Here is a 21,791-nt window from a genome sequence, read left to right as displayed (position 1 = left end):
CATAGTTCTCTTTCATATATCTCTCAAACAGAAAACATTCTAATCTATCTTGTGATGTCGTGTGATAATACAGGAAGTGCTTCACTGTATTTTTAAACTCCATACACCTTCATTAGAATCATTTGGATGATCCCCGCCCTGGAAGTGCCAATCTCATTTGAACTAAAAGCTTAAAGTTCACAAGAGTCAGGTAATATAGGACATTTAGTTTGGTTTCAAGGTAAACCCATGTAATTCTATGGAACAGTTTGGCTTGTTGATTCATTGCTGATGCTGATGTTGCTTCTTGTTTTTTCTTAGTTTTTGTTTTTTTGGAAAGGTCAGTAATGAGGTAAGAAGATTTGATCAAATAATCTCTGCTACTGTGAGATAAGGCCCAAAGATAAATATTGCAGTCATTGCTGGGTCTATAAGGGTCAATAAATGGGCAGACGATATGCTTGTGTGTTATCTTTGCCGCTGTGACATGTCATGGTGTTTGTGGTTAAAATGCATTTTCCTCATCCTGATCCCCACTATTTCTTGGTAAAGATTTGCAATCTTTACATTGTAAATTACTTCTGCAATAATTGTCTAACTTGCAATTTGCATTCATTAAAGGGGATGTTTTCAGTTGTTTTTGCTCAACTGGAAAACCGATTGCCTGATGTCCAATTAGACAGCTGGTGACTGTTTCTATTCTAGTCCCAGAACATTGGTGTGAAATAGGAGCTGCCTGATTTGTCCAATAGAGGGGAAATTGTCTTTTTAATCAGTAAAAATGTGTCTGCACAGCACCTTGTGGCCTTTGTCTTACGACCTGGGCTTATTGGAGGAACAAATTCTGTCTTGTGGGCACACTGGATATTGATGAGGCAGATGACCCAGTGCTGTTTCCTAGTGTAGATAATATGCATTGCCATACTTTGCTTTTCTCCATGGCGATGTTATTGCTTTGTCTGGAATGTTTCACAGTGTGGAATTAAACCTTTCTATCTTCATGAAGACCAAACCAGACCAAGTTACAGGTTAGATCTGGCAAGAGGCAACCAGGCTCACAGTCACAGCGGCTGTTTTTATAGGTATTTTTGAGCTATAAAACCACCTGTAATTTCAAAAATGTAAGGTAGAGCTGTTTAATGTCATACTGTGGAACATTCCAGGCAGAGCAATGACATATCCATAGTAAGAGGGTAATGAATCCCCAACCAGAAGTGACATAGTGCCCCTGAACAAAGCTAACATGTTTCGACCATACACAATCTTCATCAGGGTTTAGCTAGAATCAAAACTGAATAAAAACTGTTCTGCCCAAACCTCATATAATTCTTTTATTTTCATTCCCTTGTGGCAACAACTGAACAGAGAAACTTGTTAACAGTGTATTCGATCAAAAAGTGTCAGCTAATGGTGTTATCATTGGCTTAATGTATGTTTGTTGTTGCCTGAGCATGCTTCATGACTGCTGGCTTTTATAGGCTGTAGCCAGGCAATTCTCTTGACTAGTAAAACAGATTTATGGTGTGGTCACATGGTGTTTCTCTTGTGCTGTGGGAGTCATAGTAAACTCCAGCATCCTTTAAGGTTTGTGACTCGATCCCTGTTGGCACTGCAGCCACAGAGAAACTGCAGGGGAAGACACAGAAGGGAAAAGGGTTAGATGCCAGATACACACATTGCTTTTGTTGAGTGGGAGGACAGATGTGCTGTGTAGAGCAAGCCAGCTTAATCTTCAAATACAAACAGGTAATCCCATGTCTACAACGATGAAAATACAGCATGGGCTGGGAATCACAGGGTTCCTCACGATTCGATAAACGATACATGGCTAACAATATGGCAATTTATTACATGTTGTGATGTACATCTTTGATGTATTGCTGCATTTTAGCAACATTTTTTCTTTGTTAAACCTCTACTTGTGCAAAATGAATATGAAATACTTCCATTTTGATCATCGAAACAATGAATATGTCAAGTGTATTGCATAAACTAGTTCCCTTCTATTAAAAAAGCAACAAAGTTATCAAGCAGTCACAAAAAACTCAGAATAATAATACTTTAGCACCAAATGGCATTTTGATATTTTTGTACACTCCTACAGTATATAAGGCCCATGCATGGATACTGTAACTACAACTTTTCACTTGTTTAAAAAAAAAAAAAAAAAAGAATAATGCATTATACAAGCCTCAAGGGGCTTAACATGTGGTAATCTTCATCTAAATTGCATATACACAAAATATAAGCACAGAAATAAAATGAGAAATATATTAATTTCTCAGACTGTGTCAAAGGGCAAAGTGAACAAGTGTGTTATAAGAAGTAATTTAGAAATGGGTACAGAAAAGGTCTGTCTAATGAGGCAGCTCGTTATACCGTTTTGCTGGTGCTACTGCAAAACCCCGATCCCCTCTGAGCTTCCAGTGTTTGGCACTCACTCTCAAGAGAAGCTGACCTGAGAGACCTCGGAGAAGAGTAGGGACGGAGGAGCTCAGAGAGGGACAGAGGGGCAACACCATTCAAACACTTAAAAAAACCAAACAAATAAAACAAGTCTTAAACTGATCCTGAAGTGCATGGGCAGTCAGTGAAGGGAGGAAAAAAATGTTGTAATGTGGATATGATATAAATAGCAATTATAAAATGTTTTTTAAGACAAATTAGATACAGTGATGAACACAAATCCAATGTTCTGTCTGCTCTGTGTCTTTGTCATCTTCCTCATTTTTTGTGGCACCTGAGATTGATTTTTGGGCACTATAAATGAAATGGCATGTTCAGATGTTTATGTTGGGTCTACTGCTTATATCCATGATCCCAAAGTTCATGATCATAGCAGTAGTAGTGTTTTTTAGTTTTATTTTATTTTTATTTATTTATTTTTTTATAATGTAGTAATTTCTATTTGCAGTCAGTACAGCCAATATTTTTCATGCTGGATCCAAAATCTTAAGAGACATTGTCAACAATGACTTTCACGAACTATTTAGTTGTAGCAAGCTATATTTTACCTTCACCTAGGCCTGTCATGCTAACAAATATTGAAGCATGATATATTAGTACAGAAATCTACTGTGATAAATGATAATACTGAAAATACTTCATGCCACTGATACAATAACAATAAAGCTAGATAATCTTAGTAAACCATTTTTAAATAGACAGTATATTTAAGTGGTGATGAGCTGCAACAAATAAAAAGCAGAATGAACCAAGAACTACCCACAGAAGTCACTTATGCAGCCATTCACAGCTCAAATCTTATCATATTACAACTACAACAAACTACAACAGACAAACTCTCCCCACTTTTACAAAGAAATAAAAACTGAGCTTCAAAATGTGTTGTTCCTGCTTTCATATATTGAACATAAATGATAATTTATGCAGCTGTTATCAGGTGAAGGTAACAATAATTACTATATCAACTTAATAAACATCTATCTACTCTAGCACCAGACTGTATTAATATTATACAATACTCCTATATTCACACTGGCGATGGCTTGATGCTTTCTTCTCGTCCGTGGAGCCCTTTCTAAAGCAGTATTCAGCACAAAAGCACAGTGAAGGCCCTGAGGGAACAGAAGAGAGAGGAGGAGACGGTGCTGGTGAATCTGATACAGAACACCCACTCCCCACTCCTGCTCACTTCTCACACTCTGTCAACAACTTTACACTGCTCCCATTATGCTCACTTTGTCTTTGTGTGCAAATCTGACAATCTATAAATAATGAGAAATAACAGTTTAGTAACACAGTTACAGTTACAGTTACATAATAATCTGTGTATGTTTGTTCTGTAGTTGAGTTACCTTGTGGAGGTGGGCAATGTAAGTTATTGACTATTCTGAACTGTGAATGTTGTTTTGAAAATGCAAAATCTGGCATGTCGTTATTTTGTCTTTAATATTATAATTATCTCAAAATGTTGCAGGAAGAGATGATTACAAACAACAATGGATCTAACATGTATTGAGAAATCACTTTTTGTCAATATCCTACCCAAGTTTGTTTTTTATGATACAGTGAAACTGAGTGGATGTTTTGTGGAGGTTCTAATCCTGGATAATTGAGTTTGCAGGAAGAAAAATGTCCAAACACTGTAGGCTGTGACACAAAAGTGACTCACTAACAGTGGTGGAAAGTATAGTTTTAAAATGTCTTTTATTTTGAAGCTACTGGTACATTCTGTACATGGCCCATTCAGAGTTCTGTATTCTGAATACTGAGCTTATAATTTAAATAGTACAAAATAGCTCAGTATTAGTTGCACTGCCTGTTATGCATTTATTTAGAACTGATTAGAGAAGGAAAATGGGCACTAATACGCATGTCTTCCTTTATTTGTATTGCCTATGCAGTCTGCGGCCTCATTAATGTATTCCTTTCTGGATAAAACTACATAAAATACTAACTATGACTAAATATACATACAAAAAAAAATTGTATACATATACTATTGACTGTAAATTCACAAATCCATATGAATTTATATGAAAATGTCTGCTAAGTGGTCTAACCAGTATAGATAAAATTAAGGGTATTTTACAAGATGCTTGTCCAAGAGATGAATATTGATTTCTCTCTTTAAAAGTGTTATTTGCTGTGCATTTGTTAAAAGAAACAAGGGCACAGACGCTGCACAGACTAAGACCACAGAAAATCCTGTGAAAGGAAATGACTGTTATTACACCGTACCTGTTCATGTTGATTCAAATGAAGTGACTACACAGGCATTAACCATCATTAGGTATGTACAGTGATCCAACTGAAATGCATATAATAAGTACCTATATTTTAATTTCCCATATGATTCTATATTATCAGGCTAATTTTACGTTTCAATCTGTCATTTTTAGTGTTAAACAAAGCCATATGTTATATGGTATAATCATTAAGAACTGCATCTGAGACGTATAAATGTAAAATACCATATTATCTTACTCTCTGGTGCAGCTTTAGATTCTGTGATGTTCTGGTGTGTTGAACCATGGTGGTACATCACGTCTTAATGGTTCATCCACTCATCGTATTCCTTCACATGCACCATAGCACACAGACCAAACTGGGAGAAATCTGCAGACAAATTGAACAAGGCTAAAGCTGAACCCAGTGAGGGAAATACATACTTCTGTGAAGACACCAAGTAACGTGTATAATTCTGATGCAATTTTTTTCATTTTGTGTGATCTTAAAAACAACATTACTGTACAGTGTACTGTGTAACAATTCTCAATATCCTAATTAGTGCTGTCATGCGATTAAAAAAATTGAGAGATTAATTAATTATGATCTGTAATTAATTAATCTAATTAATCTCATTTTAATCTCACCTAAAAATTGCTGAGAAAAGCCTTCAATTTGAGGTATTTTCATTTAAATTCATTATTACATTATTGTGGCAGATCAAAAGACTGATATAGATTTAAAAAAAAGTGACTTTATAAAGTCATTTATTGTTTAACAAATCTCTCCAAATTGGCTGTTGAGCCCAAGTCTCCATGAATAAGAAACTGTTTGTTGTAAAGTAGCAAAGACGAGGAAATCTGAACATAATAACTTTTGTCTACTTAAAGACAATAAAAAGTCCAGTCTTTCCTTAACCATATTAAAAATATTATTGATAGAGAAATATATATGAGATCACTGGTTTTAGTCCTGGTTTAGACCTGGTTTAGACCTACTTTAGTCCTAGTTTAGTCCTGGAATGGATTAATCTTGGTTTTAGTCCTGGTGTTCTGGTTTAGTCCTGGTTTAGACCTGGTTTAGTCCTGGTGTTAGTTCTGGTTTAGTCCTGGTTCAGTCCTGGTTTAGACCTGGTTTAGTCCTGGTTTAGACCTGGTTTTAGTTCTGGTTTTAGTTCTGGTTTAGTCCTGGTTTAGTCCTGGTTTAGACCTGGTTTAGACCTTGTTTTAGTTCTGGTTTTAGTTCTGCTTTAGTCCTGGTTTAGACCTGGTTTAGTCCTGGTTTAGTTCTGGACTGGATTAGTCCTGGTTTTAGTCTTGGTGTTAGTTCTGGTTTAGAGGCGCACAGGAGGAAGCGCGGTTTACGCAGCGGTACGCGAGAAAACACGGTCCACACGCGGCTCACGGGAGCACGTCGGTGTCCGCGCATTGTCTACGGAAGGAAACGTGGTCCGCGCGTTCTCAGGTTAATGACGATGATGAAGGTGTGTGTTTGTTTGTGTGTGTTTGTGTTTGTGTGTGTTTTGTGTGCGTGTCCCCTCATGTGGCAGGTCACTATAGGACAGTAGTGCAGACATCATGAGCCTATGCAGGTTGTTTTCAGGCGATATTATATTTGTTATTTTCTTTTATATTTCACGTCGGGAGAATAATTTCCAAGACACGAATGTGTTTTTACCTGTGCACTGCTGACTCTGTTCTACTGGCTCTTCGACCTCGTCCATTGTGCGACTGACGCCGCCAACGTGAACATGACGTTTACATCGCTGTTACTGCGCGCGTTTTGTGTGGCTTTCCGGCAATGAGTGGAATTACCGAAATAAAAAAATGTATAAATGTGTTTTTGTGTGTGTGTGTGTGTTGTTGTCCCAACAACACATAAAAACAGGTTTTATAATAAAGAAACTCACATACAGAAACACTAAAGTTAGAGATTAAAAATGAGATTAACGCGATTAAAAAACATAACGCGCTAAATATGACTGTAATTAATTAATCGCAATTAACGCGATAATTTGACACCCCTAATCCTAATCACAGTTTACTGAGATGCTGCAATGTGTGCAAATAGCATTAACCCAGTGTGTTCCTGTTTACCATTAAGCCTTGTTATAGCAGTTTGTTTGCACTCACTGGGTCCAAATATTATTCAAAACACCAACATACTAACAACCCTATAATTGGCGAAGCAACAGTATGTGTCAGTCAAGCCCATGTATAGGCTACCGTTAGCTTTAATAAAGTGTAGTGCAAAAGACAAAGAGCCTGTCACATTTTCTGTCACCATGGAAACATCCTTATGTAGGTTTGTGTTTCCTTTTGTGGGGGCCATTTTGAGGACTTTCAACCAGTGAAAAGTTAAAATATTTTGTTAATTTTAAGATGCTAAGTAATTGGGATGCACCTATATGATATTGGTATTGGATATCTGTGCCATTATAGAAAAATTAGCTGGACTGGATATCATCTTACAGATATCACCTTACTCGATATCCTGATTGGACATACAGTATAAACTGATTAATAATACTATTTACTAATTGTTTTTGACACAGAATGGCTCAAAATATTGGAACATTTATTTATACAAAGTAACTACTTGATGAAGAGCTACATTTGAATCAGTTTCGTCTTATATCACTTTAGTTTAAAAGGAAATAAATGCTGTTTTAAGACTCTGCAATGGTATCAGTTAAAATCGGGTATTGGCAGATCCTTAAAGCCATAGTATGAGAGTCTGTATCGGAACTGCAAAAGCTGGATCAGTGCATCCCTACTAACTAAGCTACTTGAGTTAGCATTTACACAAAAATATGCAGGAATTTACCAGTAGTAATCCAGCAGTGAACAGGGCTATTACGGCTCTTTTGTTCACTTTTTAATATTATTTTGACTTATGCACCTACAGACAGTTAAGCTGCTTTCAACAAAGATGGCAGATTTTACCAATAACTCTTAAATTCATGACATTGAATCCATTAGTCATTAACACAATTCAGAGATGTCTTTGGTTGAATAATGTGCGACATGTCTCTTCTCTCATGTCAGGGGCAGGGAGAGTGCATGTCCCCAGTTACTCTATGGAAATGACTTAAAAGCATTGGGGACAGTAGATGGTTCCTGCCTGGTTCTGTCCTTGAGGCTATAGGGCTCAGGTTTGGAGTGCTTGATTGAGCTCTCATGAGGCAGACACTAAGGCAGTTCAGAGGAGGAGGACCACAGAAATGCAGGGATGCTAACGCTGTAGAACGCAGAGGAGGTGGAGTGGGCTAGAGACAAACTCCAGTCCATGTGTTGTGCCCTGAATAGCAACTCTTCTTTAACCCACTGCCCCAGGATATGGCAGTTTGAATACAAATTTACATAGATAGATAGATAGAAAGATAGATAGATAGATAGATATCAATCAAGCTTTATTTCAGACTCCAGTGTGTCCATATAAAACATTTAAAAACAGACTGTAATCATAACGATCTATAATGTTTTATGGAAAAGGAAAAACATGAACTGAAAAACATGCATTTTTACTATGAGTAGGGTCGCCTCTCTACAGATGTGACTTGTTTCTATTGAGGTACATAAGTTTATTTAAATACTGTGAAACATTTTAGGAGAAGCAATAACATCTTCATGGAGGGGACAAGCAGACAGTGGACTGTCCACCAATTTCCCAGAATAGCAGTTTGAATAGCAAACAGCAAGTCTATTAGCCTGATTCGTCAGCCGATTTCACTTGATGGAAACTGCCTGACCTTGCAGCATTAGGATTCGTTTGCTGGTACTTTTTTTCAATAAAAAAAAAATTGCCTCTATTTGGTTGCGATGTATGTAATGCACCAAATCCTGTAGAAAGAAGGGCAATAACATCTTTCCCCTTGATAAAATTCATCAAATATTCTCTTTGTCCCAGCTTTAAATCCTTGATCTCAGGAATCGTTGCCAACACAGAATGTATGGCTTCATCTACATCTATCTCGACCGCTTTGTTTATTGTTGTGCTGTACCAGAAAAGGGACCCAGACAGGCGCTTGAGTTTGATGTCATGGCTTCACAGCTCTTCACTCATTGGCTGATGCGTGGTCTACAACTTCTGGAGTTCTTGCAAACCGTCTATTGTATTCCGATTGCTGACCTAGTCGCTGGAGAGAAATGAGCCGAGGCACAAGGTGGCACCAGCCTGGCCACAAGTCTATGTCTCTGTTACAAAAAAGTAAAGTATTTTAGAAAATCTAAGAAAAGAAAATGCCATGAAACACATGCACACACACACATACACACACACACACATACACATGCAGATAGAAAATACCAAATGGTGGAACATAGGAAAAGCAACAACAGCTTTATGCAGACAAGCAGGTGACCCCCATCAGAAAAACTACACAGTACATCTTTAAGTAAATCACTGAAATTGTATTACTTCCAGTGATGGGAAGAAAATGTTTTGAAAACTTTGAAAATGTATTTAGCTGCAGAATACTGTATACTGCATTAAAATGTATTTTGTAATATATTCTGATACATGGTCCAAACAAGAGTACTGCACTGTGAATACTTGGAAAACTTTTATGCAGAGTTGCACATAAATTATAGATTAAAAAGGCCACATAGGATTGAAAACAGCTTTATGTTTGTTTCAGTTTGTTATGCATTTCTTATCACTAATTAGGAAAGAAAAAAAAAATACATATGCACACACTATACGAGCAATGTTTTCTATTTTCTCACTGATTATGCACAGTTCAAAGCCAAAATTTTGTGATCATATACAGTCATGTGTTCCTTTAATTTTAGGAAAGTAATTGTATTCTGAATACCATCAAATGAAAGACTAACTATACCGGAATACAAGTCCTCAAAATGTGGATTCTTAGTACATGTGTGCAGTTTTATTTTATGTAAACTATTCTTGAGTTCACTTATGGGGGAGTCAGGATAAAGGAGCCAAGAGGAACGACAGGGCTAATTGATGGTGGTGCTAATGGCTGATGGGAAAGGAAGGCTTTATTTTAAGTGTGTCATGTCACTCTGAGTCCCCCACAGCCCCCCGCCTTGTCTCTGCATCTTTGTGGGCGCTGCTGTTTAATGTTCTAAGAGACTTTTGTATTCAGCCTCACCAAATCTCATATACAAGCCATGTCTAAATCAAATCAGTCTGTTTTTGTTTGTGTAGCATAAATATTATAAAGCAAGGCTGTAAAATTACTTGAATTTTAAAGTCATGTATCAGCTTGGGGATTTTTAATTGAATGGTCTAGCCAATCTTTTCTCAGTAAAAGCAAAGTTGTGTGGAGCAGAGTTCAGACTGTGAATAAATAAATGCGACTATTCTGGTGTTAAATGGCACTGATTGAAAGTCAGTCTTGTTTATGTTCACGGAATTTAGATTGAAAGCCATATTTGTTTTCAATAAGCAAAAACAAAACTGTTACCTGGAAATCTAGGATAAGAGACTGAATGTGAGAGAGGCTGTGGAAGGATTAGTGGCAATTGCTGTGTAGATTTTGGTGCTGGTTTCTTTTTCTGTCTTGCGGGTGGATCTGTGTATACTTTACATTGTAGTATTATTATATTATTAAAATGTTCAATAAAAAAAACACACAAAAAGTGAATCAAAAAAGTGTATTGAAGATTGTGATAGAAAAATAGTCATTAGTATAGTAATATGCACACTGCTCCCTCACCCTATGGCTGTTTTGTGCTCTAGACGACTCGGTTTCTGAGAACAATAGCACCTTACTGTCAAGAGTCTCTACTCCGAAATAGCAAGTCTAATAGTTAGGAAGACCAAAATAGGACTTATGCATGACAGTTTATTTCGTAACGGAGGAGAGAAATTGCAAGCAAAAGTAATAATTTAAAGTGGTGTTTTACAATATTGCTCTAACATACAGTGTGTATTGAGTCTGTTCTTGTTATGTTTTTTTGCAGCACTACTTCCAGATTGTTTTCGGACATGACGGTCAGAAGCCCCTGGAGCTTCGAATAGAGGAAGAGAATGAGTGTGATGAATGGGTGGAGGCGATTCAGCAGGCCAGGTTGGTACATCATGACATTACGCACAACTGTGGCTGTTTGCACATTTATTTTTTGAATCCCAATTAGCTCTACTCATCCTTTATAAACATCCCTTGAATTTAAAACAGCGTCTTGCTTTCTCATTGTATAGTTTGTTTCATCTGTTGTTAAATGTATTGCATATGTGCATACAAATTGTTACATGTAGTTAATATGATTAACTGAGATTCAGGAGCAGGACCACGCCTCAGCCGCCTTCTCCTCTCACCAGCGAACCACAACTCACCACGACCACGCCTCTTTCCCAGAAGCCTATATGTAGCAGCCTTTCCCATCATCCCAGTTTGTCTCAGCTAACTTGACCCCATCCTCCCATCCCCTATTTTGTCTTTCAGTCTTAAGACCCCTACAAGGGGGGTCCCGTTCTGGCTGGGCCAATTGCAGATTGAGACGAAGCCCCCACCCATAGTCTCAACCCAGCCATCTCTGCCTCGCTTAGTACATTATCAATAAACTTCTTCGCACTATGTTGTTGTTGGCGTGGTCCATACACACATACACACAAGATGCTTCAGCCTGATAATTTAAGTTCTTTATAAAGTGATAACATATATTTGTTATTGTTTGTTATTTATTGTTATATTTTAGGTACCATTTGAATTGAAAAATATTAGGATCAGTATTATTCCACTTATAACTTGTTTGTTTAATTTGTGTACTGTTTACAGTTACTCTGACATCATCATTGAGCGCGAGGTGCTGATGCAGAAATACATCCACCTGGTTCAAATAGTGGAGACGGAAAAGGTAGCGGCCAATCAGCTGCGGACTCAGTTAGAGGACCAGGACACTGAGATTGAGAGGCTTAAATCTGAGGTACTCATGCCAAATATAATCCTTGCATTTTCATTACACTGCTCTGACAATGGAGCTCACAATAGTGTCATTAACTGTACTGGCTCTGTGGGTTTAGACACAACTGCGTGTTACATAATCCAATATAAACTGTGCCAGCTGTATCATCAGGCCAAAAAAATAAAAAATAAAACTGTCTTGGGGTATAGACCAGTGTTACACATTTAGACATTCTAACTGTTTTGATTAACTTCATTATATTTTCAAGGGTGACAAGCAATGACTAAATTACTGGTGAAACTGCCAAAGCATTCCTATTGCACATGCTTTGGTTCTTATAGGTCCACTGCTTCTCTCCATTTTGATAAATAGGCTTAATCTATACTGTGGAATATTCCAGACAAAGCAAGGAGGTAGTGAACCCTCCTCTAGAAATGGTAAGCAGTACACCTTTAACTAAATTACATTACGCTGTTACACTACACAGTAATAAAGCTGGGGTAACTGATTTTCAGTGAAAGGAGGAAATAGGTGTTTCTAGCTCCCACAAATTCTTTGGGGTACCTGCACAGCTTTAAAACAGCGTTTTCAGTACGTGAAGCAAAGCATGCAGCAAACAAAAACCTATTTTAGCAGCATATCAGGCTCAGTATTCTGGGTTTGCATTCAGTAAAAATGTTTTATGATTACAATTTGTTCTGCTTTTAAAATATAGTCTGTGGGGAAATAAACACAATTTACATGTTTACAGGAATAAAGTTGAGTACCCCAAGCTATTCAGCATAATGCTATACTAAATACTGTACTACACTGTGCTGAGTGAAAGGTTATTGTTGTGCAGTTAAATAGATGTATTTTTCTTGCTGCTCTAAATGCTGATTCCGGTTACAGATGCCATATGCCTATGGGTATGCATGCCTGTGTGTTCTGTGTGAAAACACGGGTGAGTGGGAGTGAGCAATGACTGTGTGTGGGAGAAGCCCACTGCTTTCCAGAAACAGACAAACGACTCAGACATCACTCTTTCCTCCTCTGTTTCTCCGTGTCCATGCAGCTATGTAATCGTCTGCTAGTAACAGTTTCACAGCTTATCACTGGTATACAGTAATGAGAATTTTATAATAATGAGATCTCATCAATATTTACTATCGCTTGTAGGTGTGTAATATGTTGACGACATAAAGCCAAATGGGGGGCAAGAGCAGATTTTTGTTTTAATAACGTTGAAATATCCAAAAGCTAAATTCACAAATGTTGAATCAGATCATTTCTATTAGTTACTAGACACAAGAATTCACTATATTACCAAAAACAAAACAAAAAAAAACCCCTGCATTTTCACAAGTTTAGCTGCCTCCCATCTGTACTAAATATTAATGCCCCTTAGAATTTTCTGATTAGAGATCAGCCAATATGGGTTATTTAAAGACCTATGGCGATACCAATTGTGTAGAATCCAGAAAAGCCAATGACTAATCAGCTCTGCCAACATTTTTTGGCTGGTATATGGGGCCAGTTTTGATTATTTTCCCCCAGTTTTATGATTTGAATTTAGTACAAACTCGCCACAAACCAACAGTATAAGAGAGCAGATAAAGCTTTATGGATTATCTTTAGGTAGCTGATTGGGAAAAGCAAAATATCAGCCTGTGCTGGTGATTTAAGGCCGATATCTGATATGCTAAAAGTACAAATATCTGCCCAGTATATCGGTTATCCAACATATCTCTAGTTATTATTATGCCATCTGAGACCCAACGATGGAGAAATAGTGGAAAGAGTGAGGGAGAGACATACAGCAAACACCAGCCTTTTCAATAGGTTTAATGCACCACAGTTCTACCACTGAGCAACATTAACTTCACAAATTGTCTCAAATTGTATGTTATTTGCTTTTACCCAACTCTTAAAGTACTTATAAATCCTCAAAGTCATACCTAAATACCTAACTCAAAAGTATCTCAATACACACTATCACATGGTATCTGATTTGTCATTACCCTGTACATCTTGGGTGGGGGAGGAAGCTAGAAATATAACAAAATGTGCAGTTTGGGTGGAGGTGGGCAGCATGTTGGCAGTGGTTGCATAACGTACCATTACTCCAAGATATTTTTTGTAATTAATGCAATGTACAACATAATTAGGGAAACAGTATCATTCAGGTGTCATGGTGGTGTTCAATATAATAGTCTTGTTTGTTTGAAGAACAGCTGTCCCTAGGTGGAGTTATTTGTTCTTTGGTTTTGCTGCTGACATATTTATACGTCTTGATTTTTCTCTCATTTGTGTAATAAGAGGTTGGGTGAGAGCTTGCTGGGGAGGTGATGTTGCATTAGGGAGAAAATGCGCCTGCAAATGGTTTATACTGCTTGTGTTTTACATCTCCCCAGAAGCAACAAGTTTCTTTCAGTTCCACGCTGTGATCACATCATTGCTGTGTAGTTTGACGATGGCAGTTTTGAGAGTCGGCATCTGCTTGTCTAGTGTCTGTGAAAAACAAAACAACAAAAAAAAGGAAAAGGAAAAAAAGCACCATTTAGAAGTCCATGCTCTCTCTCATTCAAATATGAGCCCATTTGCCTATTTTGTGCGTATTTGGCTCAGCATTTATGAATAATTGATGGAACTAACCGCTCTGATTGCAAACACTTAGCAGACTGCCTCAATGTTTCTCTGTGGACGGAATAAGAATAAAAAACTGTCGCTTGGATTTAATTTTGCAACCAATGATAAATGGCCCCCATTGACGCAGGCCCATTCAAATTGATGTGAAGATAATAAAGCTAATAATAAGGGCAATCATAACCACTGCGCAGGTTATATGGTCCTCTGAATTGTTAAGTGCAACCAATTATGTGTGCAGAGTATTAAAGAGTGCATTTTTATTGCTTAATAATGTTCAGTAAGAAAGCTTTATCAAACTGAGCAGCTACTGGAAAACAAAGATACAAATATATATACAAGCAGAAGATCCTGATCCTTCTTTTAATATCCGCATGACACAGACTTCTACATTACAGTAAATGAACAATGTGTTAAAGGTGCTATTTAAAGGTAGCTTATAGTACACAGTCTTCTCCATGGAGATGTTATAGCTTTGCCTGGAATGTTCCACACAATAGCCTTATCCATCTGTGGATCTGTGTCCAAATGTTTTTCCTTGTGAATCAATAAGGTTTGTCTAAGTCTAAGTTTTTTACAATAAAGTTAGCTGAATGCCTGCAAAATATAAGGTTAATGTCGTTCTGTGTAACTTTATAGACAAAGCAATAACATCTCCAGGGAGACAATCAAACATGAAACTTTTCCCCTCTATTCCCAAGTAAAAGGTTTCTACATACCTATAAAAGTGACTGTATCATACAAGTCAGTCACAAACATTTTACTGTATGTGTGTATCATGAGAAGAGGGAGTTAAAATTTGGAGGAGAGGATTTCATAGTTCATTTGCTTATTCTGCCATTATCTGATATCATATGGTTGTCATAAATCCTGTTTGAATGAAAATGAATGAATGAAATGAATCAATGAAATTAAATTATATGCATGATGAACTGTTCACTGTTAATATTCACAGTCAATTTGGAATATGTGACATCTTAACCTTTAAAGAGCCCATTTAACACTATTTTCTGATCTATTGTAATATTGTTTCATCATCTAAAACATCCCTGGAATTGTGTGTTGTTTCATTCACACATGTTTAACACACAAACCTTGCACAATTTGGCAGATTTTTTTTCTCAAACAGAAAAAAACCCTGTTCCACCTTGTGATGCCACATGGTAATACTGGGGGTGCTCCTCTGTGTTTTCAAACTCCATACACCATCACTGGATTCATCTGGATAATTTCACCCCTGAAATTGCCTCTGTACTGAACAAAAGGTAAAAGAAAAAAAAACTACCGCTTCATGACATCACAAGGGTGAACAGAGCATTTTGAGCTTTGGAGATGTAGACAGACTAATAATAATATGTGTGAATGAAACAAAACATATACATTCTAGGTATGTTTTTGAGGAGGTAACAGCATTATAATATGGCTTAAAACTCACAAAAGTCAAGAGTAAATTTTGCATAATAAACATGTATGTGATCTTTAAGTGTATTTTGTTTACTAAACCATTTAATTGGATCCTGTTACAGATTGTAGCTTTGAACAAAACCAAGGAACGGATGCGCCCATACCATGTTCCTCATAATAATGAAGACCCAGATATTAAAAAGATCAAAAAGGTAAACGCGGCGTGAGGTCTTCTGCTTCTGTGTGTTTGTTCTTGCCTTGTATAAACTGCTCTGTGTGTTCAGGTACAAAGTTTTATGCGAGGCTGGCTCTGTCGGAGGAAATGGAAGATTATTGTCCAGGACTATATCTGCTCCCCTCACGCTGAGAGCATGAGGAAACGTAACCAGATAGTGTTCAACATGGTGGAGGCTGAGACAGAGTAAGTGCAGAGCAATCCATATATTTATGCACTTTGTTATCATTGCATTTACATTTGAAGAGTGCATTTTGCAAAAACAGATACATGCAATTTAAAAAAAGTGAACGTAATAAAGTTTACTGTTTGTATAGAAGTGTTTTCAAAAGCTAAATGTATTTTACTGCAATCCAAATATAATATTCCATCCATCCTTGTTAAATTTTGTATTAATTATTCATAGTCATTGATAATAGCTGTAGAACATGGCAACAAAAAGAAAAATACTATGGAGATATCTGTTTTTGCAATTGAACTCTTGATTTAAAGATGTGGATAGAAAAAGTCAAGAATTGCATCATGACATCATAAGGTGGAACAGAGCATTTTGAAGTTTGGAGATGAAGACAGATTAATAATAAAGGATTACTCAAACACAACTCCAGGTATATTTTTGATGAGGTAATTACATTATAACATGGCTTAAAGCTCACAAAAATCTATTTGGTGTAATATAGGACTTTTTAATATAACAAAAAACAAGTAAATAAATACTTTTACATGTAAATTAATATTGATTTGGACAAATATTTGATGTCCCAGGTAACTGAAGTTGTAATTATAAACCATATCTGTAGGTTCTGAAACTGCACAGTGCCCTTAACGTCACCCATGGATGTTGTAAGAAATATTATAATTACTCACTCTGCAGCAGAGTTGTTTTCAAATTAAATTAAGTTCATTACACAGATTTTCTAAAACTACCCAATAACCCAAATGTTTCAGCATAATTCTGCAATAAAAAACATTCCTTGAAATAAAGCAGAGATGGTTTCAGAGGTAGCCATCTGGCGGTTTTGGCTTTCATCCAGAAGCCATTTTCATTTTGATAGTACTGGTCTGAGACACTTGTCGAATTGGCTTCTGGATAGGCACCGAAATGTCTACATTTCTAAAACATTGTCCTGATGAATACCTCTCAAACTTTGGACCACTCCTGGAAGAATGAGCGATTACCGATTTCTTGAAATACAAACATTATCACCTTATTCTTACCAATGTGATGTTAATAATATCTAATGCTTACAATGAACTCTCTCCCTGTGTGTGGTTGCAGGTACGTGCACCAGCTCTACATCCTGGTCAACTGTTTCCTGAGGCCTTTGAGAATGGCTGCCAGCTCCAAGAAGCCTCCCATCAGCCATGACGACGTGAGCAGCATTTTCCTCAACAGGTGTTTCTATAATGCTTTTTCTGCTCTAACTCAAGCAGGTAGTGCAGACAGGAAGCAACCATAGTGCCTCTATTACTTTGTGTCTGACATGTGGCTATTCTGCTTCTCTTCAGTGAGACCATCATGTTCTTACACGAGATCTTTCACCAAGGACTCAAGGCCAGGATCGCCAACTGGCCCACCCTAGTGCTGGGTAAACTTCATCCCTTCATTTCTCACTAACTGGTGGTTTTCATATTCCAGACCATGATGATGATGTGATAAACCCAGATGGGGGGTAAAGGGCAGTTTTTCCTATTAACTACATTGTACTTTGTCATGAAATATTTAAGAGGATAATTCACAAATGTTGAACCCTATCATTTTGATTAGTGACTCGAACCAAGAACTCAGTACATTACAACAAAAAACACTGCAGTTTAACAGTATTCATATTAGTTGTGTCCTTAGGCAAGGCACTTCCCCCACATTGAGTAGTATGAAAGTGGTGTGTGCATGAGTGATGGAGGTAGTCAGAGGGACTGATGGCGCCGATTGGCATGGTAGCTGCGCGTCACTCTGCCCCAAGGCAGTTGGGCTGTAGCTTACCACCACTAGGTATGGAGTGAATGAATAATGCTCTGTAATGCATCTTTGTGACAAATGTCTGTGAAAAGTGCTGTTTATATAAAACTTACTTACTTATCATCTGAAAACCAGCAATAGCAGTGTGGGGAAGTATGCAGTTTAAAGAATACTGAATACTTTAACATATTCATATTTACATTGTCCAAACTACCCAGAATACTTTACATTGCGTTGCATTATATGTCAAAACACAAACATAGGATTGCATCAGCTTTGTATCTGTTGCACTGTTTGCACTGTTTACTTATTTCTAAGTAAAGAAGGAAAAATCTATCATGTACCACAACTTTTTGTCACTAATTCTACACTGCCTGAAGCCTAACTTGCATGATCAGAACTAGAATGTGTTCCTTTGATTTTAGGAAACTATATAGGAAATATATATATATAGGAAACTATATTTTGAAAACAGTAACTTTACCCACAAGGCTACTCAAAATTAGTGTGGTATTGTCCTAGCTTATTCCTGTTATAGGACAGGTTGCAAATTTTGTCCCAGTTTTACAACAATTTTGATGTGTTGCAAGTATGAATGTTCACTGAATATGTATTTTTGCTACTCATATTTAGTTGCTTCTCTGTTACTCCCAGCTTAATACTGCTCACATACTCTGATGTCTGTAGAGATCATGGCCATGGTTTGTGTTGTAATCACTCAGACGTCACTCCTCGCTGACGTCTCCCGGATCCATTCACACTGAGTCATTTGCCTATCTCTGTCTGCACCACACACGCACATTGTCTGTAGGACAATGAGTGGCCTGACCAGAAGGCAGCCTCCAAAAATCTGATCACACACAAGCGTCACCTAGGAGACCGCAGCTCAAAGACTGGAAATTACTTTTGACGAACTGAGAGATGTTAAATGATCTCTCTCACATCTCAGCATGAGATGCGGCTAACACTTTGCATCAAAGAGTATCATCTCCTACATCAAACTTTGTAGGAAATACCATGCTGGTTGTGCTCAAGTGGATATGAATGTGCAATAATAGACCAGAGATAAAGATCCTATATCATACAAAATGGATTCTTGTGAGTGTTAAGTCATGTTATAATGTTGTTACCTCCTCAAAACCATACCTGCAGTTGTATTTTGTTTCATTCACACATGTTTGAGTAATCCTGCATTATTAGTCTGTCTACATCTCCAAAGCACAAAATGCATTGTTCCACCTTTTGATGTGATGAAGCGGTAGTCTTCAACAGCTACCTTTTACCTTTTGTTCAGTAGAGAATGGCAATTCCAAGTTTGAATCATCCAAATTATTCTTGTAAAGGTGTAGGGAGTTTAAAAATACAGTGGAGCACTTCCTGTACAACATAACATCACAACAGAGTGTTTTCTGTTTGAGAGAAGAACTCAGCCTAAATATGCAGGGTTTGTGTGAATGAAACAAAACACAACTCCAGCTGTGTGTTTTGATGAGGAAACATTATACCATAGATCAGAAAATAGCTTAATATGGGATCTTTAATCTACAGATAGGATGATTCTGCATTTGCTCTACATTATGATATTCACTTGTGTTTTGCTCAGCGGACCTCTTTGACATCCTGCTACCGATGCTGAACATTTACCAGGAGTTTGTGCGGAACCATCAGTACAGCCTGCAGGTCCTGGCCAACTGCAAACAGAACCGTGACTTTGACAAACTGCTCAAACAGTATGAGTCCAACGCCGCGTGTGAGGGACGCATGTTGGAGACTTTCCTCACCTACCCCATGTTTCAAGTCAGTCCAGACAGTGATATCTTAAAGTGTTATTAAATTTCCTTATGGCTTAAATAAATGTTTTTTATTCTTAAGATTCCACGGTATATCATCACTCTGCATGAGCTGCTGGCCCACACTCCTCATGAACATGTTGAGCGTAAAAGTCTTGAATTTGCCAAATCCAAACTAGAAGAGTTGTCACGGTATGTCTTATTAATATATGCCATTATTCTAGATATTGTGAGAATGTAATATGGTAATGATAATAATATGCACACGTTTAGAGTGATGCACGACGAGGTGAGTGACACAGAAAACATCAGGAAGAACTTGGCCATTGAGCGGATGATTGTGGAAGGCTGTGACATTCTACTGGATACAAGTCAGACTTTTGTAAGGCAGGGTAAGTGTCAGAGATACAAACGTGCACAGTTCACACTGATACGTAGTAGGTGGCATATGACTTAGAAGTTATATTTATAGTCTATTCTGTTCAGGCTTCATGACTTGTACAGTGTGTCACACATTTGGGGAATTTGTAGTAGACATTTTGCCCTTACTGTTTGTACACTGCACCTAATCTCCTTAAATATGTCACAATGTTATATTTCTTGCAGTAACACACATGTCAGTGGCTGTAAACAGTGCGTGCACATGCCTCAGCTTAGTGTCGGCTTAATGGAATAAAATATAATCCCGTACAGGCTCGCTGATCCAGCTGCCCTCGGTTGAACGAGGAAAACTCAGCAAAGTTCGTTTGGGCTCGTTGTCCCTGAAAAAGGAAGGAGAGCGTCAGTGCTTTCTCTTCACTAAACATTTTCTCATCTGCACGCGCAGCTCCGGAGGCAAACTGCACCTGCTCAAGGTGAGACACCAGCTATAGCTACACTTAGCAGCAGTTAGTATCACTTACTCACATATAACTGCCTACTTTCAAACTTTCAGATATAGTCATTTCATTGTTTTATAAATAGGTTGCTTTCTTACCCTGTTACTGTGCTTTTGATGAAACTCAAAAATATTTTGTCTTCCTTTCTTGACCATATTTCTAAATTGGCTGACTCATAAAGCAGCTAGCACCAGTTACACAGTAGACCAGTCGTGTTACACAAGAAAATAGGTCACTGCTAATAGGCTAGCTCCAGTAGTACTGTTAGTGTTAAATAATTGAATAAAAATAGAACAGTACATTTAAAAAGGAGAATAAGTATGGTACAAATTTTACTTAAAGGTGCATGTTGTAGCTCTCTGGTGGGGAGTCCCGGCTTTGATACCTGGACTTTTCAATCTGTCTTGTACGATTACAAAATGTTTTGCTTGGCACAGATTTTTACTGTGAGTGGGGTTGCCTCTGCACAGATCTGTCATTAACTTGTCTCCATGGAGACAAAGGGTGGTGGACCATCCACCAGAAAAGTTGCACAGAGCACCTGTAAATAATTTCACTTTTCAATCTGTCTTGTACGATTACAAAATGTTTTGCTTGGCACAGATTTTTACTGTGAGTGGGGTTGCCTCTGCACAGATCTGTCATTAACTTGTCTCCATGGAGACAAAGGGTGGTGGACCATCCACCAGAAAAGTTGCACAGAGCACCTGTAAATAATTTCACTAATAAATCTTTAATACCTACCTCAAATTTGCATTTTTACTCACATGTTTAAGATTGTTGTTTGTCAGTGAAACAACAAAATATAGTGAAATGTAATATATATATATATATATATATATATATATATATATATATATATATATATATATATATATATATATATATATATATATATATATAATATGGTAATCCAAAAAGAACAATATAGTAGTTGATACCTTTTAGAACTACCACACTTTACTAGTGCTACTCTTTGACTGTTGATTGCTAAACTTTACAGCAGGGCGGTGTGTTGTCCCTGATAGACTGCACCCTCATCGAGGAGCCAGATGCCAGTGAAGAGGAATGTAAGTGCACTGTGCTTATTTAGACTTCCTACCTTCATAGAGGTTAATTAGATGTCACGCAATAACTGTCTCCAAATGACTCCCCTTTAAATATCAGGTGCATTTTGACATTACCGCTCCATTAATTTCCTATTGCTTCAGTATTTAATGGAACACACTTCACAGACACATTCTAATAATCACTGCACATAAAACATTTCCTCAGGGACAGAAAATGGAATCAGCGGTCAACATAATTAACCTGTGCATGCTCATCTTTTTCCTTCTTTACTTTTCATTTTCATTT

The 21,791-nt window shown here is 37.4% G+C and overlaps 1 protein-coding gene across 1 annotated transcript in view; it reads left to right on the top strand.

Moving 5' to 3' along the window:
- rasgrf2b (Ras protein-specific guanine nucleotide-releasing factor 2b) overlaps nt 1–21,791 on the top strand; it is a 42,323-nt gene that overhangs the window by 2,318 nt on the left and 18,214 nt on the right. The window contains exons 2-12 of the mRNA XM_055162141.1: nt 10,602–10,708; nt 11,417–11,564; nt 15,695–15,784; nt 15,857–15,993; nt 17,087–17,203; nt 17,317–17,396; nt 19,371–19,564; nt 19,640–19,749; nt 19,831–19,949; nt 20,251–20,411; nt 21,439–21,505. Of these exons, the coding sequence (XP_055018116.1) occupies nt 10,602–10,708; nt 11,417–11,564; nt 15,695–15,784; nt 15,857–15,993; nt 17,087–17,203; nt 17,317–17,396; nt 19,371–19,564; nt 19,640–19,749; nt 19,831–19,949; nt 20,251–20,411; nt 21,439–21,505 (1,330 nt within the window). The remainder of the gene's footprint in view (nt 1–10,601; nt 10,709–11,416; nt 11,565–15,694; nt 15,785–15,856; nt 15,994–17,086; nt 17,204–17,316; nt 17,397–19,370; nt 19,565–19,639; nt 19,750–19,830; nt 19,950–20,250; nt 20,412–21,438; nt 21,506–21,791) is intronic.

This window comes from Boleophthalmus pectinirostris, unplaced genomic scaffold, assembly GCF_026225935.1.
Source record: "Boleophthalmus pectinirostris isolate CB_2022bp ecotype Guang Dong unplaced genomic scaffold, ASM2622593v1 HiC_scaffold_4, whole genome shotgun sequence".
In the NCBI taxonomy this organism is placed as follows: domain Eukaryota; kingdom Metazoa; phylum Chordata; class Actinopteri; order Gobiiformes; family Gobiidae; genus Boleophthalmus; species Boleophthalmus pectinirostris.
The sequence above is the reverse complement of the archived record's forward strand: the minus strand, read 5'-3'. Positions and strand labels throughout refer to the sequence as shown.